General features: G+C 38.3%; 2 protein-coding genes across 2 annotated transcripts in view; both read left to right on the top strand.

The window, feature by feature from the left end:
* The window catches only part of ankhd1 (ankyrin repeat and KH domain containing 1), a 50,841-nt gene extending 39,783 nt beyond the window's left edge, over positions 1-11,058 (top strand). Inside the window, 15 exon segments of the mRNA XM_051093009.1 lie at positions 35-109; positions 111-171; positions 173-196; positions 314-409; positions 504-620; positions 727-892; positions 3,266-3,761; positions 4,016-4,171; positions 5,562-5,711; positions 5,797-7,460; positions 9,389-9,553; positions 9,631-9,885; positions 9,965-10,140; positions 10,223-10,387; positions 10,474-11,058. Of these exon segments, the coding sequence (XP_050948966.1) occupies positions 35-109; positions 111-171; positions 173-196; positions 314-409; positions 504-620; positions 727-892; positions 3,266-3,761; positions 4,016-4,171; positions 5,562-5,711; positions 5,797-7,460; positions 9,389-9,553; positions 9,631-9,885; positions 9,965-10,140; positions 10,223-10,387; positions 10,474-10,533 (3,826 nt within the window). The 3' untranslated portion in view covers positions 10,534-11,058.
* A 2,268-nt stretch (positions 11,059-13,326) lies between these two features.
* Positions 13,327-17,734, top strand: eif4ebp3 (eukaryotic translation initiation factor 4E binding protein 3). The gene is made up of 3 exons (XM_051093025.1): positions 13,327-13,554; positions 15,129-15,281; positions 17,223-17,734. The coding sequence occupies exons 1-3, from the start codon at positions 13,434-13,436 to the stop codon at positions 17,252-17,254; spliced, it is 306 nt and encodes a 101-aa protein (XP_050948982.1). The 5' UTR covers positions 13,327-13,433; the 3' UTR covers positions 17,255-17,734.
* The last annotated feature ends 4,519 nt before the right edge of the window (positions 17,735-22,253 follow it).

A 22,253-nucleotide genomic window follows, 5' to 3' on the forward strand; every position in this document is an offset into this window, starting at 1 on the left:
GTCTCACACTGCTGTTTCTGCTCTGTTAATGTAGAGGGGCTCACATTGATGTGCGAAACAAGAAGGGGAACACCCCTTTGTGGCTTGCTGCTAACGGTGGCCACTTTGATGGTGCAGCTGTTGGTGCAGGCTGGAGCCGATGTGGATGCAGCAGACAACCGCAAAATAACCCCCCCTCATGGCAGCGTTCCGCAAGGTTTGTCATGCTGTCCATAGGATTGATGAACATCTTGGCTAAGACTAAATGTCACTGGTTCTGCCCTTTTGTAGAAAAATAACGGATGACGATATTCTGAAATATATCCTTTTTTAGGGTCATGTAAAAGTGGTGCAGTACCTGGTGAAAGAAGTCAACCAGTTCCCGTCTGACATTGAGTGCATGAGATACATCGCAACTATTGCAGATAAGGTATAAAAGACCAAAACACAGCCTTGTATATCTATAGAGGACACTTGATTTGACGGTAGTCTTTAATGCACGTGTTCATATTTTCACTCTATAGGAACTGCTGAAGAAGTGTCATCAGTGCATGGAGACCATTGTCAAAGCCAAAGATCAGCAAGCGGCTGAGGCGAACAAGAACGCCAGCATTCTACTTAAGGAACTTGATTTGGAGAAGGTTTGTATCATCAGATGACCAGTTAGCCTAACTCCAAAGGGTTTTTTATTAGTCACAGCATGATGTATCACAATGAACTAAGTTCTTCTCAAATGATATCATATAGTCTCGTGAAGAAAGCAAGAAGCAGGCTCTGGCTGCAAAGCGAGAGAAGAGAAAGGAGAAGCGCAAGAAAAAGAAGGAAGAGCAGAAGAGGAAGCTGGAGGAAGAGGAGGCTAAAGTGAAAGAGGTGTTCTGTGAGATGCAGGATCAGAAGGAGGACTCTGCAGAAGGTGAGAAACACCTTGTCTGTTACCTAGATATAGAAAATGCCTACCTTCAGCTTCACTTTTTTTTTTTTTTTTTTTTTTTTTTGTAATGAAAGAAATTGTGATGCATTCTATAATTATGCACTAAAATTTAAACAATAAAAATGCTTAAAATATTCAGCCAAAATGTTATGGAGAACCGAAATTGACCAAATTGGTGACATTTAATTAGCACTTCTCCAATGACACATTTGGTCATTTTTTTTTTTTTTTTGGTCAGTATCTATTTAGTGTCTACGTGGTGAACGTGTCAACTGCATGAACACTAGAGCTGGCTTGATAATATGAATTTATCAATTTTTATCAATCTTTATTTTGATAAACCAATATAGATTCCTAAATCCCAAGATTTTTTTTTTTTTTTTTAATATCTAAATGCTTTTTTCTTTTAACTATTTTATTCCGAGTGTGCTTCTATCCAATAATTACACTGTTACTTTTGATCTGAAACAAGATTGACATAATGTGAAAAGTCAAACTTTCTTTAAATTCAAATAATAAATGTCATTCTGGCACTCTTTAATGTCTTATAATGTGATAGTGTTTAGCAGCCTTGGTTCAGGCAAACTACAGAAAAGTCTATAACCTCAGGAAAGCCATGCAATGTCAATAGCTTGTTGTTCACTAGAAAAATAATTCTAGAGAGGAACATTTTGCTAAAAATATCTGCTATATGACATTTACAGTGCCTTGCAAAAGTATTCACACCCCTTCGTTTTTTTCACGTTTTATGTTGCAGCTTTGTTAAACTGCTTTAGAATTTTTTTTTTTTTTTTTTTTTTTTTTTTTTGCCACTTCTATCTACACTCCAAACACCATAATGACAAAACAAAAAACAGTTTTTAACATCTTGGCAGATTTATTAGAAATAAAAAAAACTGAAATGATTCCATTGCATAAGTATTCAAACCCTTTTCTGGGACACTTGAAATTTAGCTCAGGAGCATTCATATCACTTGTAGATGTTACTACACTGCGAGTAAAGTTAACCTGTGGCAAATTAATTTAAAGGAGTATGATTTGATAAGGCACACGTCTTAATAAAATGTCTAACAGCTGAAAATGCATATCAGAGGAAAAACCAAGCCCTGAGGTCAAAAGAACTGCCTGTAGAGTTTAGAGACAGGCTTGCGTCAAGGCACAGATCTGGGGAAGAGTTCAGAAAAAAAAAAATCTGCTGCGTTGAAGGTTCACAGAAGTATGTAGTCTCCATTATTCGTAATGGAAGAAGTTTGGAACAATTAGGACTCTTCCTAGAGCTGGCCTCCTGGCCAAACTGAGCAATTCATGGAGAGCGGCCTTGATTAGACTGATGACCAAGAAGCTGATGGTCACTCTAGTTGAGCTCCTGAGAAACTTACAGAAGGACAAACATCATTGCAACACTCCACTGATCTGGGCTTTATGGCAGTGTGGCCAAACTCAATCCTCTCCCCAGGCACTGCTCATCACCTGCACAGTAGCACCTTAACAGTAACGTGTGGTGGTAGCAGCCTCATGCTGTGGGGCTGTTTTTCAGCGGCAGGGACTCGTCAGAGTAGAAAGAAAGCTCAGCACTGCAAAATATAGAGAGAGCCTTAATGAAAACCCAGTCCAGAGCATTAGAATCTCATACTGTGCAGAAGATTCACCTTCCAACAGGACAATGACCATAAGCACTCAGCAAGTGTGACTTATAGGCAACTCTGTGAATGTCCTTGAGTGGCCAAACACTCAAACCAAATCAAATCCCAGCCCCATCCAAGCTGACAAAGCTTGAGAGGTGAAGAGGTGAGAAGAATAGCAGATAATTGCCAAATGCAGATGTGCAAAACTTGTCGCATCATACCCAAAAAGACTTGAGGCTGTAAAGGTGCTTCAACTAAGTACTGTTAAGGGTATGAATACTTATGCAATGTACTTATTTCAGCATTTTATTTTTAATAACTTGTCACAAATCTGTTTTGTGCTTTGTCATAACGGTGTATTAAGTGTAGATTGATGTGAAAAAGTATTTTAAAGCAGTTTAACGAAGTTGCAACATAAAACGTGAAAAAAATGTAGGGGTATGAACACTTTCGCAAGGCACTGTATCATTGTGTTTTTTTTATGAAAGCTAGTTTATATTACAGATTGTTCAAATGTTTCAACAACAAATTGGAGTAGAAACAATTATTTCATTAAAAAGTTTATATAAAAACGGCCATATGTTCAATTTTAGTATTTCTAAACGTTGAGTCATTCAGTTTTTATTTTAGTTTTTTGGCTAAATGATATCTTTTATATGTTTTGTACACAATTTATTTTCTGGTTTCTGATGCATCATTAACATTTTGTCATTGTTATTTTATCCTGCAGAAGTGGAGGTTCCCATTGAGCCCCCAAGTGCTACCACCACCACAACCATCGGTATCTCCGCCACCTCCACGACCTTCACTAACACGTTCGGCAAAAAGCGAGCCAATGTGGCCACCACACCAAGCACCAATCGCAAAAACAAAAAGAACAAGACCAAGGATTCTCCTAGCGAACCGATAATCCTTCAGGACCCACAAGTGGCGCTGGCACAGCAGAAAGCTGACAAAAATAAGATCCATGGAGAACCTCGAGGGGGTGGGGCACCGGGAGGCACCAGCGACTCGAATCTAGATAGCACCGACTGCAATAGCGAGAGCAGCAATGGCAGTAAGAGTCAGGAGCTCCCTGATCTGCCTTCATCGTCGTCCTCTTCCGCCCCTTCGATCCTTGCAGGCACTAACCAGCCACATGTCGCAAGTGAGAAGAGACAGGGGCTATCGCTGCCGGGCTCTCGCGAGGAGAAGGTCATGGTGTCCATCTCCAAACCACAACAGAAGTAAGAATTAATGTATTCCTGCTTGCCGCTAATCCATTATGCAGTTCAAGTTGAAGTTACTTGCTGCAGAATGTCACGTAATTATCTGAGTATTTGACAGATCTTATCTAGTAGTTTATTTTCTTGAACTTTGGTAGAAGAATAATTGCATATTAAAAAAAAAAAATGCAAAAGGGGCTACCTTGTGGTTTGAAAAGATGCTGCAAAATTGTTTGTGGGAAAATGATTAAACTTTCTGTTCACATTTTTAACAGATCTCATGAGATCAACAGTGACTTGACCCCCTGTTCCCTGCCCCCCTCGTTCAAGACCATTTCACTGCCAGTCACCTCGCCCAACAGTAAAATGAATCTCACTAGCCCAAAGAGGGGCCAGAAGAGAGAAGAGGGGTGGAAAGAGGTGGTTCGGAGGTGAGGGGCACTTTTTTTAATTTTGTAATCTAAAAGTAACAGTAAAAAAAATCTAAAAGATTTTCAGTGAAGCAAGGACGTAAGCCATGTCTAAGGATCTAAATATCTTAGAAACTTAGGATTAAGCTCTTTAGACTTTAGGCTCTTTAAACCTCAGTAACAGAATTGTAAGATCCTGGCAAACACTAGAGTATTACGTAGGAATGTAACGATATCATAATATCACGGTACGATAATACCTTAATAAGAAGTCCACGGTGCGATATTTATTGCAATATTCAAAAAAAAAAAAAAAAAACGAACTAAGACATTGGTAGGGAAAAAGAGAATTTTGTGCATTTTAAAGTTAAATTCTTCTAATGCATTTTGAGTGTTCAAAATTAAGAGCTCCAACCCATCTTGTTAACTAAGAAAACTTGAGTCAGAAAAAAAGTTTTGACTTGTACCATATAAATTTAAAGGGGACATTTTTAGTTGTGGTATACTTTTTAGTCTAAATTACATTCACACTGGTGTTTTAGGAAGCCAAACAAATTAGAGTATAATAATAATAATAATAACAATTGTATATTATTGTTATTCCTGTAGCAGTAATAGCCATAATTTGTAAAATAAATGAAAATTAATTTTTTATAGGTATATTATTTTTGCTTTACACTACAGTTTGGAAAATTACAATACTTATTTCCCAATTTCTACATTTTAAAGATATTTTGAACTTGGACTGCAGTGACGTTCCCCATTTAAACCACTAGCTGTCAGCAATTCATACTGCACTTTTAAGCTTTTATTTTGACGGTAACAACAGTAGAGCTTTTATTTTGACAAACTCCAGCTTCAGTGAAAACAGGCTTATAAAAATGCATCTCAATACAAATCTAGTGAAATGCTGTAATCATCTGCCTATTTAAAATTATGAGAATTACGTGAATGTGAAAATAGACAAGAACTACAATACAATACAACAGCACATGCAATAAACATGTTCACTGTTTTTACTGTGAACTGAGCCATTCTGAGGCGTGGAAAATACCAGATCACAAGGTGATCACCTAAACAAAGTGTGTGCTTCGCTTTGAAACGTGCAGTGAAAAAAGACTTCATGAAGGGATTAAGCCTTATTGTGCCTTCGGGTTTTAGTTCATCTGACAGATACTGTGCCAAAGCATAATGGCCCAAAACACAACTTTAAAGACCTTTTATGTTAGAATAAGAAGTTTAAATAGATAAATTTAAAAATCTACACTTCTTGTTCGGAAGACCTATCGTGTCATACCATCATGTGACCATGATGATATGGAGATGGTATTGCGATAGCAGAACTATGATAATGATAATACCGTTTAATCCCTAGGATTATGTCATAATTGCTTTGTCATTTCTCACTTAGATCCAAGAAGCTCTCTGTCCCTGCCTCTGTGGTGTCTCGGATTATGGGTAGAGGTGGCTGCAACATTACGGCCATCCAAGACGTTACAGGTGCACACATCGACGTGGACAAGCAGAAGGACAAGAATGGAGAGAGAATGATTACAATCAGGTAAAAATTAGGAAGGACCTCATTTTTAGGACACTGGGAATTTCCTTGCTGGAATTTCTTACATGTTTACACTCTTGCTTTGCAGAGGCGGCACTGAGTCAACACGGCATGCAGTGCAGCTGATCAACGCGCTGATCCAGGACCCAGCCAAAGAGCTAGAGGACCTGATCCCTCGTAACCACATCCGGCCGCCTGGCGCCAACACCAAAATCAGCTCCACCTATACAACCTCCACTGGGGCCACAAGCACTACTGCGGCCAGTTCAAAAGGCCTGCCATCTGTAGTGCCCTCCTCCACTGTGTCCTTCCAGTCCTCCACCAACTTCACAGCTCAGCAGGCTGGCAAGTTGGGCAAGAGTATGGCACCAGGTGTGAGGCCCCCTTTCGTTTCTTTGCCACCACTTGCTTACGCTCATCCTCAGCTGGCCCTTCTCGCAGCCCAGACTATGAACCAGATCCGCCACCCTCGATTACCCATGGCGCAGTTCGGTGGCACTTTCTCATCCTCTCCCAACACTTGGGGTCCTTTCCCTGTTCGTCCCGTGAGCCCTGGCAGCGCTAACAGCTCACCCAAACACAGCGGTAATTCTGCGCCACGTCCCGCCAGCTCTGCTCCAGTTCACACCGAGCATCCTGCTGCTTCTTTGTCCAGCACCTCGACTCCCACTGCCTCCACCACTTCTCCCACCAGTACCGTACCCGCAAGCACCCCCACGCCTTCCTCTGTCAGGAAGCAGCTTTTCTCGACAGAGCCCAAGTCTGGGGCAGGAGTTACTGTGGCCTCTACCGGCAGCAGCGCTCCCTCGGTGCAAGTCGCTGCCTCTCCCATCAGCTGCGCTCCCACGACCCCTACGACTCCTCCACCTCCATCCGCGCCCATTGCTCCTCTGCCACAGCATCCCCCACCCCCCAAGCCAGAGCCGGCCAGCCTTAGCACCCCTGCTAAAGAGAAACCCGTCACAGAGCTCGCCGCACCTGCCGCAGGAGCTCCATCTGATGGGCCCAGCCCCTCTGCCCCCTTGCACTTCACCTCGTCTCCCTCTGCCCCCTCGATGCTGCCCGTACAGCCCGAGAGCCGGCAGCCACTTCCGTCACACTTCCCCTCCAGCACAGAATCCAGTTCCTCTTCCTCATCACAGCCAGGCTCATCTCACCCCGTCACACGCCTGCCCCCTCCGACCTCCAGTAACACAATCACTAATACCAGCAGCGCCTTACCTCATTACGCCGCTCCCAATGCGCCCGGTGTGTCCCCACGCATGCAACCACCGGCACCCTACTACCCCATGGCTCCAGGGTCTCTTCCGGAGCAGCAGTCTGTGTTTGTACCTCCGGGAGCCTCACAGGAAACCCTCAAACAACAGCAGCAACAACAGCCCCCACCTCAGCCCAGCCTGGCTCCGACAGGCATGCCCCCTCCCTCTCTTCCAATGTCCTCCACCATGGGCATGATAAACGGCTCTCAAATGCACCTGCACAGTGGAAAGGCGCAACTGCCCCCCAACTTTGGCCCTGCGGCTATCTTCAATCACTTTAGCAGCATCTTCGACAGCAACCAGGTGGGGAACAACCAGGTTTGGGGTGCCTGCCACCTACCTGCACGTACTCCCCCGGAGCAGACCTACAGTGCTCCAACTAACGCCTACATAAGTGGAATGGGGCAGATCGAAAGTGTCATACCTCCTCCCGACGGCTCAAAAGCTCCAGGATATCGCTGTTCCTCGCAGAGAATTGTCTCTAGTCCTATTGGTGAGTGCAGTCTTGCAATCTTTACATCAAGGGTCTCTAATCCTGCTCCTGGAGGGCCACCTTCCTTTAAAGCCAACGTCTTCAACCCTGTTCCTGAAGAGTTTAGCTCAGGGGTGCCCAAACTCGCTCCTGGAGGGCCGATGTCCCGGGGAGTTTAGCTCCAACTTGCCTCAACACACCTGCCGGGAAGTTTTTAGTATGTCTAGTAAGAGCTTAATTAACTGGTTCAGGTGTGTCTAATTGGGATTGGAGCTAAACTCTGCAGGACACCGGCACTCTAGGATCAAGTTTGGCCACCCCTGGTTTAGCTACAACCCTAATCATACACACCTGAAGCAGCTAATCAAGCTCTTCAAGACTGCTTAATAATTGCAGGCAGGGGTGCTGAAGCTGGTAGGAAATAAAATTTCCAGGAGAGTGGGTCCCCAGAAGCAGGGTTGAAGACCTGCTTTAGAGCAAGGATGGGCAAGGTTGGTCCTGGAGTGCTGATGTCCTGCAGAGTTTGGCTCCAACCCTGAAAAAATGTGAAGACATTGATAAGCTTGTTCACGTGTTTGATTAGGGTTGGAGCTAAACTCTGCAGAACAACGGCACTCCAGGACTAATGTTGCTTATCCCTGCTTTAGAGTTTTGCATCACCCATCTGGAAATTTCTAGTGCCGAAGACCCATGAACCAGGGTTCGTACAAGGTGCTTAAAGTACTTGAATTTGACTTTGAAATTTAAGGCCTGGAAAACCCTTGAAAATAGAAATATTCCTGAAGAGGTACTTAAAAAAAGTGCTTGAATTATTGAAAGACAATGTATCTATGAAACAAGTGTTCAATTTTGTCACATATCTTTTCAAACAAATTCAAAAAACACTACCTTTTTCGCTTATTTCAGTTAATGTCAGAAAACAATCAAGCTAAGCAAGTGCTAGTACTGACAGTGTCATGTAAACATGACTTAAGATGAGAAAAGAGGAACAGATGAATCATATCAATTGAGTCATTTATGCTGGAACCGCTCTGATTCAAACTTGTGACTTTGATCATTCATTTCAAGAGATTCACTAGCAAAATCAGATCAAATTAAAAGAGCCAGTCATTTTCGAATTTTAATATCGCTTGTAACGATTTTAAAACCATGATGGGTGGAAACTGAGCTTTTTGAAACTCGTCGCAAAATGATTCACTGTCTTCAATCGCGTAGCGCAAATCATTTGTTTCAGATTGTGAATTCAAGTCATGTATCGTAAATCATTTGATTTCGATCAGAACGGGTTTGAATCATTTTGCAAATCGAATGTTTCAAATCAAATGATTGAAGATACACAATTTGCAGTCCTGATCTAAATCAAATGATTGGCGATACGACAGGACTTTAAAGTGTGGATCGCAAATCTTTTGCTTTAGATCGATACTTCAGAGCGTGGATCATGAATCATTGATTTGGATCAGAACCTTGGAACAGGTTTGTGAATCTTTTGCTTTAGATCGGATCTTCGTAGCATGGATTGTAAATCATTTGATTCAGATCGGGATTTCGGTGTGGGTTCGCACATTCGTTTTATATCTGGATTTCAGAGCAATTTCTTGAAACGTTTTTTTTTTTATTATGAAACAGTAGAAAACATCAAACCATTAAGGCAGTACAGTTATAAAAACAAAGAAAAAAGAAAGTATACATAATACAAATCCCTTAAGAATTTAAAGTAGAAGACATAAGTGAGGTTTCTGATTGAAGTCTTTAAAAATCAAAAAAGTAGTGCTTAAAATCCTTGAAAGTCCTGGAATTTCATTTTGCAGTATCTGTACGAACCCGATGAACAAACGTGGCCCTTGAGGAGCAGGCTTGGACACCCTTGCTTTAAGTAACATGCACTATTGCTAATGTCCTTGCTGCTTTGTTTTGTGATTGAGGTTAATCCTTTTATCTTCATTCAGGTATACACCCCATGGACAACTCGATGTCCTCATCCGCTGCGCTCCCCAGCTTTACCACAAGCATATCTGCCAGCCCTGTGTTCCTACCGGGTCCTGCTCCTGTGGGCACGCCCTCCTTCAGCCGCCAGCACTTCTCTCCCCATCCCTGGAGTGCCTCCACCTCTTGTACGTGAATAAACAAGTGTTTGTGATGCAGATGCACCATGGACCGTATTGCTCATGTGTTCTTTCCTTGCTGTTAGGCGAGTCTCCAGTGCCCTCCGTGTCTTCCGGGGCATCCTCACCTCTTTGCACGTCTACGGTGACTCCCGCTCTGATCCAGGCAAAACCTAGTAGCTCCAACCAGCAGGACCGCAAAGTGCCCCCTCCAATTGGAACAGAGCGCCTGGCCCGCATCCGGCAAACTGGCTCCGTCAACCATACCATGCTGCCCACCAGCTACACCCCACCGGTTGGACAGGGTGGCATCTGGTCTTTTGGAGTGGGCAGTGCCTCCGGTGAGTCTGGGACTGAGATGTAGTCTCGCTTCAGGGTCAGGTTTAGAAGATAATAAATATCTTTCTGTGTTCTTCACAGAGACGATGTCAGGCTGGTCTCAGCCCCTGATGGGAGGCCCAGTGATGCACCAGCAGATGCAGGAGCCGTCGGCCTTCTCTCAGCACCAGGCTATGGAACGAGATGATACTGGGATTGTGGCTCCTTCTAACACTTTCCACCAACCTCTGCCCACCAACTTCATGGATTTTCCAAAGGTGCGTACTGTACAGTGACAGCTTGTTGGTTGTTCAAAATGGGGAATTCTGCTTACAAATGTTTGGTTTGTGGACTCTACAGGGGTTGCCAATGTCAATGTACGGTGGCACGATGATCCCTCCTCACCCACAGATGGCGGAGGGTCCGGGAGGCCCTGTGTACAATGGTCTTCACGCTTCTGACCCTGCCTGGAATCCCATCCTAAAGGTTGTTCCCAACACTGCTGAGAATTCAGACCCACAGCAGGTAATTGCTCTTAGTGGACGCCAACTGAAAGTTGGCACCTTTTGCTATCTAACTCTGTTTAACTCTTTGTTTTCTTGTTGTTGCAGGTATGGCCAGGCACTTGGGCTCCGCATGTGGGAAACGTGCATCTGAATCATGTCAACTAAACCGTGATCGAGAGGCCTAGGAGCAGTAACAAGAAACACGTTAAAAAGAACAAGATAATTACCTAATTACTGAGACGTGGTATTAACCTAGATGTGTCCCCCAAAAAATGTTAAACAAGTTCTGAAATTTGAGAGATGGACACCCTTGATGTGCCTAACTAAAAAGAAAGAATCCAGTGTGGGATTTAACGTGTTTACCACTGTCTATGAACAAATCGATTGCCTGTTCAACAGGATACATTCTGAGTAGTATAGCCATTTTGACATTTAAGCCCCACGTAAAAGTGTTCTTGGTCGGCAGGGCTCAATAGGACAGTGCGCTATTTATACTTGGCCAAGACCTAGATGATTGCGTAAAGAATGAAATCAGACCTTTTAGAGTGGTAAATACCTGTATAATTGTTTACATACTGAAAAAGGGTTAAAAATGAGAGTAAATTTCATGTCGTATAGTGGCTCTACTTTATGTAGCCTGTATTAATGTGAAATATTTACCTTAATATTCAATAAAAAGTTGGAAATGTATCTGGTGTGTGTTGTTTTGATCAGTTTGGTACCTACTCCGAATCCAAGTTTTCCAAGCATGACTATTTTCCATCTGCAATTATGTAAGATAAAGCACAGAAACTGTTTTTCAACTCTAAAGAAAGACAAATATACTGGAGTGTAACATTTCACATTTTTGAAACGCCTCTGTTCTGAAAATCTGGTGAGCAACCAGGAATTATAATTGACATTTTAGGACAGACTGCTGGGATATAGAACTCATATCTTGTCAAGCACAAGCATACATAGATCGAATAGGTCATCCTCAGAGGTAGATTTGGCTTTCAGTACAGCACAAGTTATTGTCGTCATATCGTAGAGTTCATGTCATGTGCCCAACTGAATCACTCCAAAAACCTCGTGCTGTTCGCAGAGTTTACATTCCATGAAATGGCTCTAAACACTGGCTCCCTATGGAGGGCCTCAGTTCTACACGTCTATGGCAAGCCGTATTAACATTTAATCTATAAACCATACTAGTATCTATTTTCATGCTACTAGTGTTTATTTTTTAGATACTTCAATATTTGCCTTTAAGTACTAGTACTAAGCTACCAGTGCTTATTCTTTAGGTACTAGTACTTATTTGTTAGATATTAGAACCTATTAAATATGTACTAGTACTTATTCAGTAAATACACTAGTACTTATTTCAATAGTAGTGACCAGTACTTATTCTATTGTTACTAGTAACAAATTAAACGTTTTGACAGATTTCTATGGGGATCTGTTGTTGAGATATCAACAACTCAGTTTTGACTGTTTTAGCACATAAATTTCATGTACTGGTAGTTAGTTATTAGATACTAGTACTTAATCATTAAATACTAGTGCTTATTTGTTAGATAATCATACCTATTAAATGGATACTAGTTTTTATTTATTACATACTAGTATTTATTCACTAGATACTAGTTCTTATTAGAAACTAGTACGTGTTGCTAGTACATATTGACTAGCTTCTAGTACTTGTTCAATAGTAGTTCACATACATTAGATGTTAGAACTGATTTGAAATGTTACAAGTAATATTTTTTAATTCTACTAGTAAAGTTTTTAATTGAACTCTATTGTAGCCACTTGGATTAGTTATAATGTAAGATGAGTAAAAAAAAAAAATCTGACTAGTAAGATAAGAATGGTTACTAGTAATAATTACAAAACACTAGTGTCCAATGAGCAAGTACTAGTATCTAATGAATAACTGTTGTATCTATTAAATAGATACAAGTATCTAGGTACAAAAAAATAAGTACTAGTAGCTAATAAGTAACGTTACTAGTAACTTAACAAAAGACACTAGTATCTAAAGTAAAAGCACTAGTAGCATGAAAACAGATACTAGTAAGGTTTGTAGGTTAAGACTACGTTTACACTAAAACACAGTTAAAACACAACTTTTGCTATGGTTATGCCTGTCATTTACAGTACTCCGGCATTTTTGCCCCTCGAAAACGGTGACTTTCGAAAATGCTGCAGATCCCGTCTTAGTTTGAAAACTCCAGGTTGCGTTTCAGGGTAAACAGACCAAAACGGAGACTTTCAATAACGATGGCATGGCTGCCCATGTTCGTTAAAAAATAACATTATGCTCATTACGAATGGTTATGTGACATGCGTTTTCAGGATCGATCTCATTTTAAAACAAAAACACATTAGTGTAAACGGGGCCTAAGGCTACATATGAAGAATTTGGATGCAAAAGCCTCTAAATCTTTCTTTAAAAAATGTATTTTTATCAGGCTTCACTGTATAGGTTTCTACCTAAGTACCGGTAATTCTGATTGGCCTGAGGCTGGGATTTTAGCGAGTTTGAAGTTAAAGTATTTGATAGATGTATAATATGTGTCGAAAGCATTCACTCAGTATCATTATCTCATTTTGACTGAGATGGCTTTTAGAGAGTTTTGCATCTGAACTCTTCATATACAGTACCGCATTGCCATTTTAAAATGGTAACTTTGTCTATGGTTACGCCTGACATTTAAACCATTTTCAACCCTCGATGCTCATTGTTGTACCCATAAATGTACAGATAAATAATGGGGCATGTCTATGGTTGTACCAGCATGAATGGTCATGTGACATGCGTTTTCGGATGTGTAGTGTAGACAGAGATCGAAACGCAGTGGAAAAAAAGCACTAGTGTAAACCGGGCCTAAATGTTAAAACGGCTTGCCATAACGCGTGGTGGGATCGTCTTTCCGATTGGCCAGATTTCAACGTTTGCAGCACGTGAGAAATCTCCTCCCTCGAGCTTTTCCAACATGTGGAGCGCGCAGACCCACAGCACTACAGCAGATCGGCCAAAACCTTAGCGTGTGTTCATTCAAGTCCCGAGCTTTCGGATCATCATGTCAACCAGCTGCGAAACTTCGTCGACCTGCCCCATTCCAAGCCGCTCCAACTGGTCTCCACTCAATGACGCCTACAGCCAAACTCCTGGAGGAACTGTGTTTTCAACAACTCCCGGTGGTAAGATGACCTAACATTAGTGTATTTATTTTTAATCACATGTTGTTTTTCAGTACTAGTGATTTTGTTTTGTGTGCGAGTTTTTCCACATGGTACCCAAGCGCACTTTGTTTTAGTATGACGTGAGCTGATCGTTTGCACTGCGCAATCATAACGCCAGAGGCAATAAGATGTTTACAAGTGGCGCGTTGCCTTTTAAACCATTCCGTGATTTATTGTCAGTGGTGTTTGTTTTAATCATATGCACATTTGGCTCAGTGGACTTGTGCAAAATTAATTTAAAGCACCTTTTACACTCTTACTAGTCTGCTAACAAAGTCCGAAAGTGAACCCACTTTAAATTTAATGTTCTTTTTGAAAGCGTGCACGTTTTAGCGTCTTTCCACCACACTATCTCACACTATGTAAGTTTAAATTAAATACGCATAGCAAATACACTCAAATAATATTTTCGCTTTCACATTTTTTACACCGTTGAATTAGAAACAAGTACACCTATATATATAACTATAATATTGCAGTTGTTTGTATCACATGTGCTCATTGTCGTCATATCAAATATATCCCTTACGAAAATTAACCATGGTTTTACTACAAATTAAAACAAAACAAAAAAAAACATACCATACAAATCAACCATGGTATTTGTAGTAAAACTATGGTTTTACAAATGGTAATCAATACGCCAAACATGGTTACTACACTTTTACTATAATAAAACCATGCTTAATTTTCGTAAGGAATAAATGTAATTTGATTTTATGAATTTAAAAATGACTGATAGTCTAGGTCTGAGGCAAAGATGAAACAAAGAATGTTTATAACATCAATAAAGATCTTTTAAAATAGTAAACTAAATGAAGGCATGATAAAGTTTTAAAAAATAGTACAAAACAAAACTTAAATAAAATAAACGCCTATATACAAACTATATCGAACCACCTCAGTTGTGTCAATATTGATCACGTGGTTATAAAAGTTCACGAGAAATGTAACTTGCTTCAGTTTTTGAAACCAAGCCAGTGGCCGTTTTATCGATCAACTTTTAGTTACAGCAGATTTATGCATAAAAACCCATCTTGCTTTGAGTGTATCTCACTTGCATGTGTTAAAATGGCCAGAGTGGATGTAACGCATCATATTGGACTAAGAGCTCATTTCTTAAACTTGCTTTAAATTTGCATTTTAAGTGTTCTGAATTGAATCAGATTTCAGCCAGGCCAATCAGACCTACACTGGGTCTTTATGCAGTAATGGGTGATGTTGCTAAATTTTCTTACTACTTGGGTTACTACAGGACATCTAGACAGGGGGAACCTTGTTTTTATGAGTGCTTTTGCCTGCATGTGTTTAGAAAGCACCCTAGTCAGCTCTTCACCCTGTTTCCATTACCCTAACATGAGCTAAACCACACTACAGGCTTTCACCTGGATGACACAACATGTTTTTCTGTATTCTTACACAGAGCAGAGCTCAACAGGAAGAAGGTTCCTTAAAGCAAAAAATGCTATGAACTTGTGCCAACTTTTTGTGAGGCTGAACCTCTTAAACTAATATTGATATTTTCCCTGCAGGAACTCGGATCATCTATGATCGAAAGTTTCTCTTGGAATGTCGAAACTCGCCCATCGCACGCACTCCACCCTGCTGCCTCCCCCACATACCAGGGGTCACCAGACCCTCGCTGCAAGCAGCAGAACAGGAGGATGAAAGCAAGGATCTTGCTGGTAAGTGACTTTATTATTTTTTATTCTTACACAGCATGTTATGTCTTAAAGAATGCCATCTGACATCTCTCACGTGTCACCTGATGTATACCGTTTTCAATTTCCAAATCAACAGCCTCAAGCAAAACCTGAGGAACAGGTTAAAGCTTGTTCATAATTGATTGTGTCCTTTCTGTCTGCTGAAAGTAGACAAATAGACTTACATGAGACGTTGTCTACTGGAATACAGTATGTGACAGAAAGTCTCACGTGAATTCATATATAGCACGTGTCAATAATAAAAGTGGCCATAATAAGAAAATATCTTTTAAAAATCTGTTTAGAAAGGTACTCTACATATTTATTCTGGTTTTATTTGATTTCACCATGAGTACACCGTACATTTTATTTTAATATTTAATAAATTATTTGGTTATTTTATTTATTATTTTTCAGCGTAAGTAGTTTGAGATTTTTGTATTTGTTATTATTTATTATATTTTTGTTATTATTATTATATTATATTATATTTATTTAGTTATTTTATTGAATTAGTAATTTACCGGTCCTCTCTATAATAGCATGTAATTTTCTTTTTCTTGCTTTTTTAGTTGCACCACATTACTTTTTTTAAGAAATAGTAATAGAAATTTATGCCAAACTACAAAAATTTCATTAAATGTAATTATTATTTATTGTGATATCAGGACAGTTGTATCACCATGAAGTTTTTACAATATGACCCCTAAAACAATGTCTAAAAACATATTACTTGGAAGTTAAAAACATATTCAACATAGAAGAGGTGTATTTGAGTCAGTTTATGTATTTTTTTAATAAATTAATACATATTAAGCATTAAAATATGATTAAAATGTGGATATTTTATGCTGATACACTACCAGTCAAAAGTATTTGAACAGTAAGATTTTTAATGTTTTTTTAAAGAAGTCTCTTCTGCTTATCAAGCCTGCATTTATTTGATCCAAAATACAGCAACAACAGTAAAATTTTGAAATATTTTTAGTATTTAAAATAACTGTTTTCTGTTTGAATATATTTTAAAATGTAATTTATTCCTGTGATTTCAAAGCTGAATTTTTAGCATGATTACTTGTCACATGAGTCTTCTTTTTGATATTCTGATTTGCTGGTCCAAAAACATTTATTATTATTATTATTATTATTATTATTATTATTATTATTATTATTATTATTATTAGTTGAAAACAGCTGAGTAGAATTTTTTTTTTTTTTTTTTTTTTTGATAAATAGAAATTTCATAAGAACATTATTTTCTTGTTTATTGATGTTTCTTGAACAGCAAATCAGCTTATTAGAATGATTCCTGAAGGACCATGTGACACTGTAGACTGGATTAATGATGCTAAAAAATGAGATTTAAAATCACAGGAATAATTTACACTTTAATATATATTCAATTAGAAAACAGTTATTTTTAAATGGTAATATTATATATAAATATAAATTATATAAATTATTATTATTATTATTATTATTATTTTACTGTTTTTGCTATACTTTGGGTCAAATAAATGCAGGCTTGATGAGCAGAAGAGACTTAATTAAAAAAAACAAAAAATCTTACTGTTCAAAAACTTTTGACTGGTAGTGTAGCTATACTGATTAAAAAAAGTGAACTGATTAAAAAAAAAAAAAGTGCCCTAGGCTGCCGCCTCTGTGTATTTTCTTTCTTTTTTTTTCTCCATTCTAAGCTCAAGGTCACAGTTTGGTGTGACTGAAGTCACTTCATGAGAAAAGCAAACAAAAATGCATCTGACCCACTCTCTGTTGGCAAGTCTGATTTCCATATCAGGGGAATATCCACAGGGCGTAACGTGCTTCATGTGACGCTGTTCAAATAATTTTTTGGAAGAGATCACAGTGACACAACACTTTGAACCCTCTAACCCCCCTGTCTCTCTTTCTTTTTCTCCGCAGTTGATGACAACCAGTTTGTGATGGATATGTGATGGATGTCTGCAGCTTGTCTGGAAAAACGGACTGACTCAGCCTGTTCTACCAGTGCTCACGATCTGAGGGGATGATCACACCAGCTGTGGATTCCTTCATTATTGCCTCCATGCTTTACTTTTACTTTACCTAAATAATGAAATGCTCAGAGCAAGTGTTTCTGTTATGGGGAGGAGCGTTTTGAGTTTGGTGGATGTTATGGTGAAAATGCAGCTTCTGCTGTTGTTTGATTCAGTGCCTTCGTTACTCTTCTTTATTTACAACCATTCTGAAGGCGACTGTATGTAATCTACATTTTCACTATCTGAGGATAGTTCAAATGGAGATATTTCATTTTTGTAATGGAACTATGACCCTATAAAGGGCATTTAAGTCATATATGCCAGGAATAAACAGTTGGGATGATGATTTTTGTACTGTTTGCTGTTCATTCTCTGGATGTAATATGACATTTTAAATAAAACTACAACAAAATGGTATATATTTTTGACTTGTCTCTTCTTTTAAAGGGATAGTTAACCCAAAAATGAAAATTCAGGCAATAATTACTCACCCTCATGTTGTGCTGAACCTGTAAGTTTATCTTCAAAACACAAATGAAGATATTTTTGATTAAATCCAAGAGCTTTCTGAAATGTCCAAACTGACACATTCAAGACCCAGAAAGGTAGTAAGGACATCGATAAAATAGTCCATGTGACATCAGTGGTTCAACCATTATAAAGCTACGAGAATACTTTTGTGTGCAAAGAAAACCAAAAGAACTTTATTCAATGATTTCTTCTCTTCCACACATACCAGCATGCTATTTTTGTTTTCTTAATGCACAAAATTCTTGTGGCTTCTTAAAATTATAGTGGAACCACTGATGTCACATGGACTATTTGATATCTTTAATACATTTCTGGGTCTTGAAATTGTAATTTAAAAAAATTGTGCATTTTTTGTGAAGTTTCTGTGCATTTCTGTGAAGTTTACATTTTTTATTTTTATGAGCATTTTAGGATTTTTAGGCGTTATGTTGTTCAGGTTGTAAACCTGGGTATAAATGTACACAGAAAAGGTTAGCAAGCACTATTTTTACACTTATTTATAGCATTTTACCCATTTTACCCTAAAATTGTTAATGTGCATATTGTTTACGACTTGTAGCTGTACTACTGCAACAAATTGGCTATATATATATATATATATATATATATATATATATATATATATATATATATATATATATATATATATAGTAGTAATAAAAGTAGTCCTTAGTGAACAATGGTCTTTTAAATAACTTAAAATACATATATAATAGCAATGAGGCAATAATAATTAGTTCAAATAAAGTGTCAAAAGCAAGTAATCATGGTTTTATTGAACTAAACTGTTAAATACATAATGTATTATAAACAATAGAGCTATTGTATATTACACATAATAACAAATGCCTGCAGAGGGCGCCAACGGCCTGATGATTGTTTTTACACTTTCTTGTGCGAACTAATCTGTGTTTAATGTTTACTCAACAACATTAAATTAAAATGTCTACTTAATCTTTAATATTTGTCCATTTCTTTATGATACAGCCACTAAAAGCTGCAGCCACTGTCATTTCTTGCATATTTGGACATGAAACCCATTTTAGCATAATTTGAGATAAGGCCACAAATGATAGCCACAACAATTTATGCCTTAAATATTGTTGACTGAGTTTAATTCTAATTATTCCTTTGTATAATTAGTAATACAGCCGATGCAGCGAACCGACTCACGCAGAAATAATGAAAAATTATTTCTCTGGATTCAAACGTTCTTCGATACAACTGGGATAATGTAAGTACACAAAAGTAGTCAGCAAAAAAACAGCACTGTTCTAGTTTGTAAAATGAAGATTGTAAATATCACTCGTTTACCCTCCAGCCTAGATCCCAGTATTCTCATCAGATCAGTGTAGCAGCAACAACAGAGCATGTCCTGCCTGCTGTCACATGCTGCAAAGTACAAAACGGCAGCTCCTGAGAACCAGAACACTGTAGTCATGTAAGAAAGACTTTCATTAAAACTCACTGGAACATGATCAGTGAACTGGACACCTTCACGTCACTGTAATGTAGACAGGTCATCTGTAATATCAGGAGTGCTTTTGTTTGTGGTTAGGATAGCAGTTTTGCCTAGTTTTGGATAAAACAATATGTTTTTTTAAAATGACATGATGCAGAATAATGCATGTTCCCATGCATGAAATATCATTAGCTATAATGAGGATGTGAAGAAAGTCCTCGTGGGAGATACACATGCATGCCAGCTGTTTCAAAGCTTTACAGTATCAGTGTTTTCTTTTCAAATGCAACTCGTGCAATCAGTATCAAAGTCTATAGTTTCATGTAATGTCATTTCAGTCTTTCTACCCTCAATACAGAAAGTCTAAAGCATGCACATGATAAGAGAGAGAGAGGGAATTCGGCCACACATGGACAGCCTGTCATGTTCCTAGGAAGCCTTTTTGCTCATACTGAGAAATAATAAAGTGCTGCCAGGGTAATGCACATTGCACCTCTATTCTGTCCCTGAACGATGACCATTACTGGCCAGTCCTTCTGATAGCAGTTTGTTTCTCATGAACTAAACATGTGCCGTCACAAATGTGTCAAAGAATGATAGATGATTGTTTTCCCTGTTAAATCATTGACATATATGAGAAAAAAAGTATATATATATATATATACAGGGGTTGAACAGTGAAACTGAAACACCTGGGGGTTTAGACCACAATTAGTATGCCGTTTGGCCTCCTTTTGCAGCCAATACAGCATTATTTCATCTTGGGAATGACAAATACAAGTCCTGCACAGTAGCCAGAAGGATTTTGAGCCATTCCTTTCGCAGAACAGTGGCCAGGTCACTATGTGATGTTGGTGTATGAAAACATTTCCTGACTCGCTCCTCCAAAACACCCCAAAGTGGCTCAATAATATTCAGATCTGGTGACTGTGCAGGCCATGGGAGATGTTTAACTTTACTTTCATGTTCATCAAATCACTCTTGTCACCAGTCTTGCTGTGTGTATTGGTGCATTATCATCCTAATACACGGCACCACCTTCAGGGTACAGTGTTTGAGCTATTGGGTGCACATAGTCAACCTTCACACTCTGCTCTTATTGGTGGAATGTGCGATCAGTAAAGACTGGCCACCAGGCTGCATAAATATAGCCATGAAACCTCCAACACTATATTGGCCAGTGTTTCAGTTTCATTGTCCAACCCCTGTATATATATATATATATATATATATATATATATATATATATATATATATATATATATATATATATATAGTGGATCAAAACATTTAACCAAAGTTGACCTAAAACCAAAAACAATACCTGTTCTTGTCAACTTTGATGAATTTTTGATCCACTTCAAATGTCAACTACCCTCTCTCTCTCTCTCTCTCTCTCTCTCTCTCTCTCTCTCTCTCTCTCTCTCTCTCTCTCTCTATATTATGGCTGTCAAACGATTAATCACGATTAATCGCATACAAAATAAAAGTTTGAGTTTGCCTAATATATGTGTGTGTACTGTGTGTAATTATTATGTATATATAAATACACACAGATTAATGTATTTAAGAGAAATATGCTATCTATGTAGAAAATGTTTATTTATATATAATATAAATTCTATAAAATTTATAATAAATACATATACTTGTAATTATTTCTCAAATATATACATGAATGTGCTTGCATTTATATATACATAATTACACATAGTACACACACATATATTTGGCAAACTCAGACTTTGTATGCGATTAATCGCGATTAATATATATATATATATATATATATTAATATATATATCATACACACACATCATTTTGAAAAAGAAACTGATAGCATTTTCAACAAATGACTCAAAAAAAGGTCATTTTTGATATTGGGTAAAAACGTAATAACATTTTCATTGCATCTTGAATAAATGCAAGCATAAGCGTCTATATTTTTGTCTAGGAAAAGTAATAGAGTATTATGCCAGAGTTTTATACTCATTTCTATGTATAATATCTCCCTTGACATTTTTATGTTTAGAATCAGAATATTGTTATTGGTCATTCTTGATATTGAAAGCGTGCAAGGCTCAGCTCCAATCTGAGTAATGTGAACTCACGTGATGTAATATAGAGCCAGTAATGTCAGAGAGCTCTACAGATAGTGTCTTTAGTACACAAAACCACCTGTTGTTTTGTTTAACACTCTCTTTATCACATTCCTCTCGTTCTCAACCTTGAGACTCAGTGCTGGAAGTTGAGTGATTTGGTCTTACCGGCATCACGTAATGTTTACACCAGCCGGTGCCAGCGTAATTTTCTCTCATCCTTTTTAAAAGCAATTTTACAGTAATTTGCGTCAGATCGAGAGATACTGAGGTTAACTGTGAATTCATGACCATATCATTTTGAATGTTCACGTTTAATTGTTTTTAGCTAAAATGAATACATCTAATGTTAGCCTTATACAGTGGCATCAGTCCCAGGCCCATATTCAAAAACATATGTAGCCCCCCCAATTGTTATAGATTAATGTGGGCTCCAAAGGACATCATTGTTGTAGTTTCTTAGGTAAATCTCATTACATGACTATTCACATACTGATGGTATGAATATTTAATCTTTTTAAGTCTATTCCTTATTTGTAGTGCGTTAGGCATCTAATAATTTTGGACAAAAAAAAAATTAAATAGCTGTGGTGCAGTAACACTGCATTTTAAGGACATTTTTGAAAAATGTATGTAGATCACATTCAAATAATAAATGCAGAAATTATTTATTTTATCCTTTGTTTGGGTCATAATTTGAAACATTCTATACGTTAATTGAACGTCTGAAGAGTACAGAGAGAACATACTAAAGTACTGTACTAAAACTGTATTTGTATAACTGTACTAAAATTTAGTTTATTTCCTCCAGATATAGGATTATGTGTTCCCTTTTGTCACTACT

The sequence above is a fragment of the Labeo rohita genome, chromosome 21 (genome assembly GCF_022985175.1).
Source record: "Labeo rohita strain BAU-BD-2019 chromosome 21, IGBB_LRoh.1.0, whole genome shotgun sequence".
Classification (NCBI taxonomy): Eukaryota; Metazoa; Chordata; class Actinopteri; order Cypriniformes; family Cyprinidae; genus Labeo; species Labeo rohita.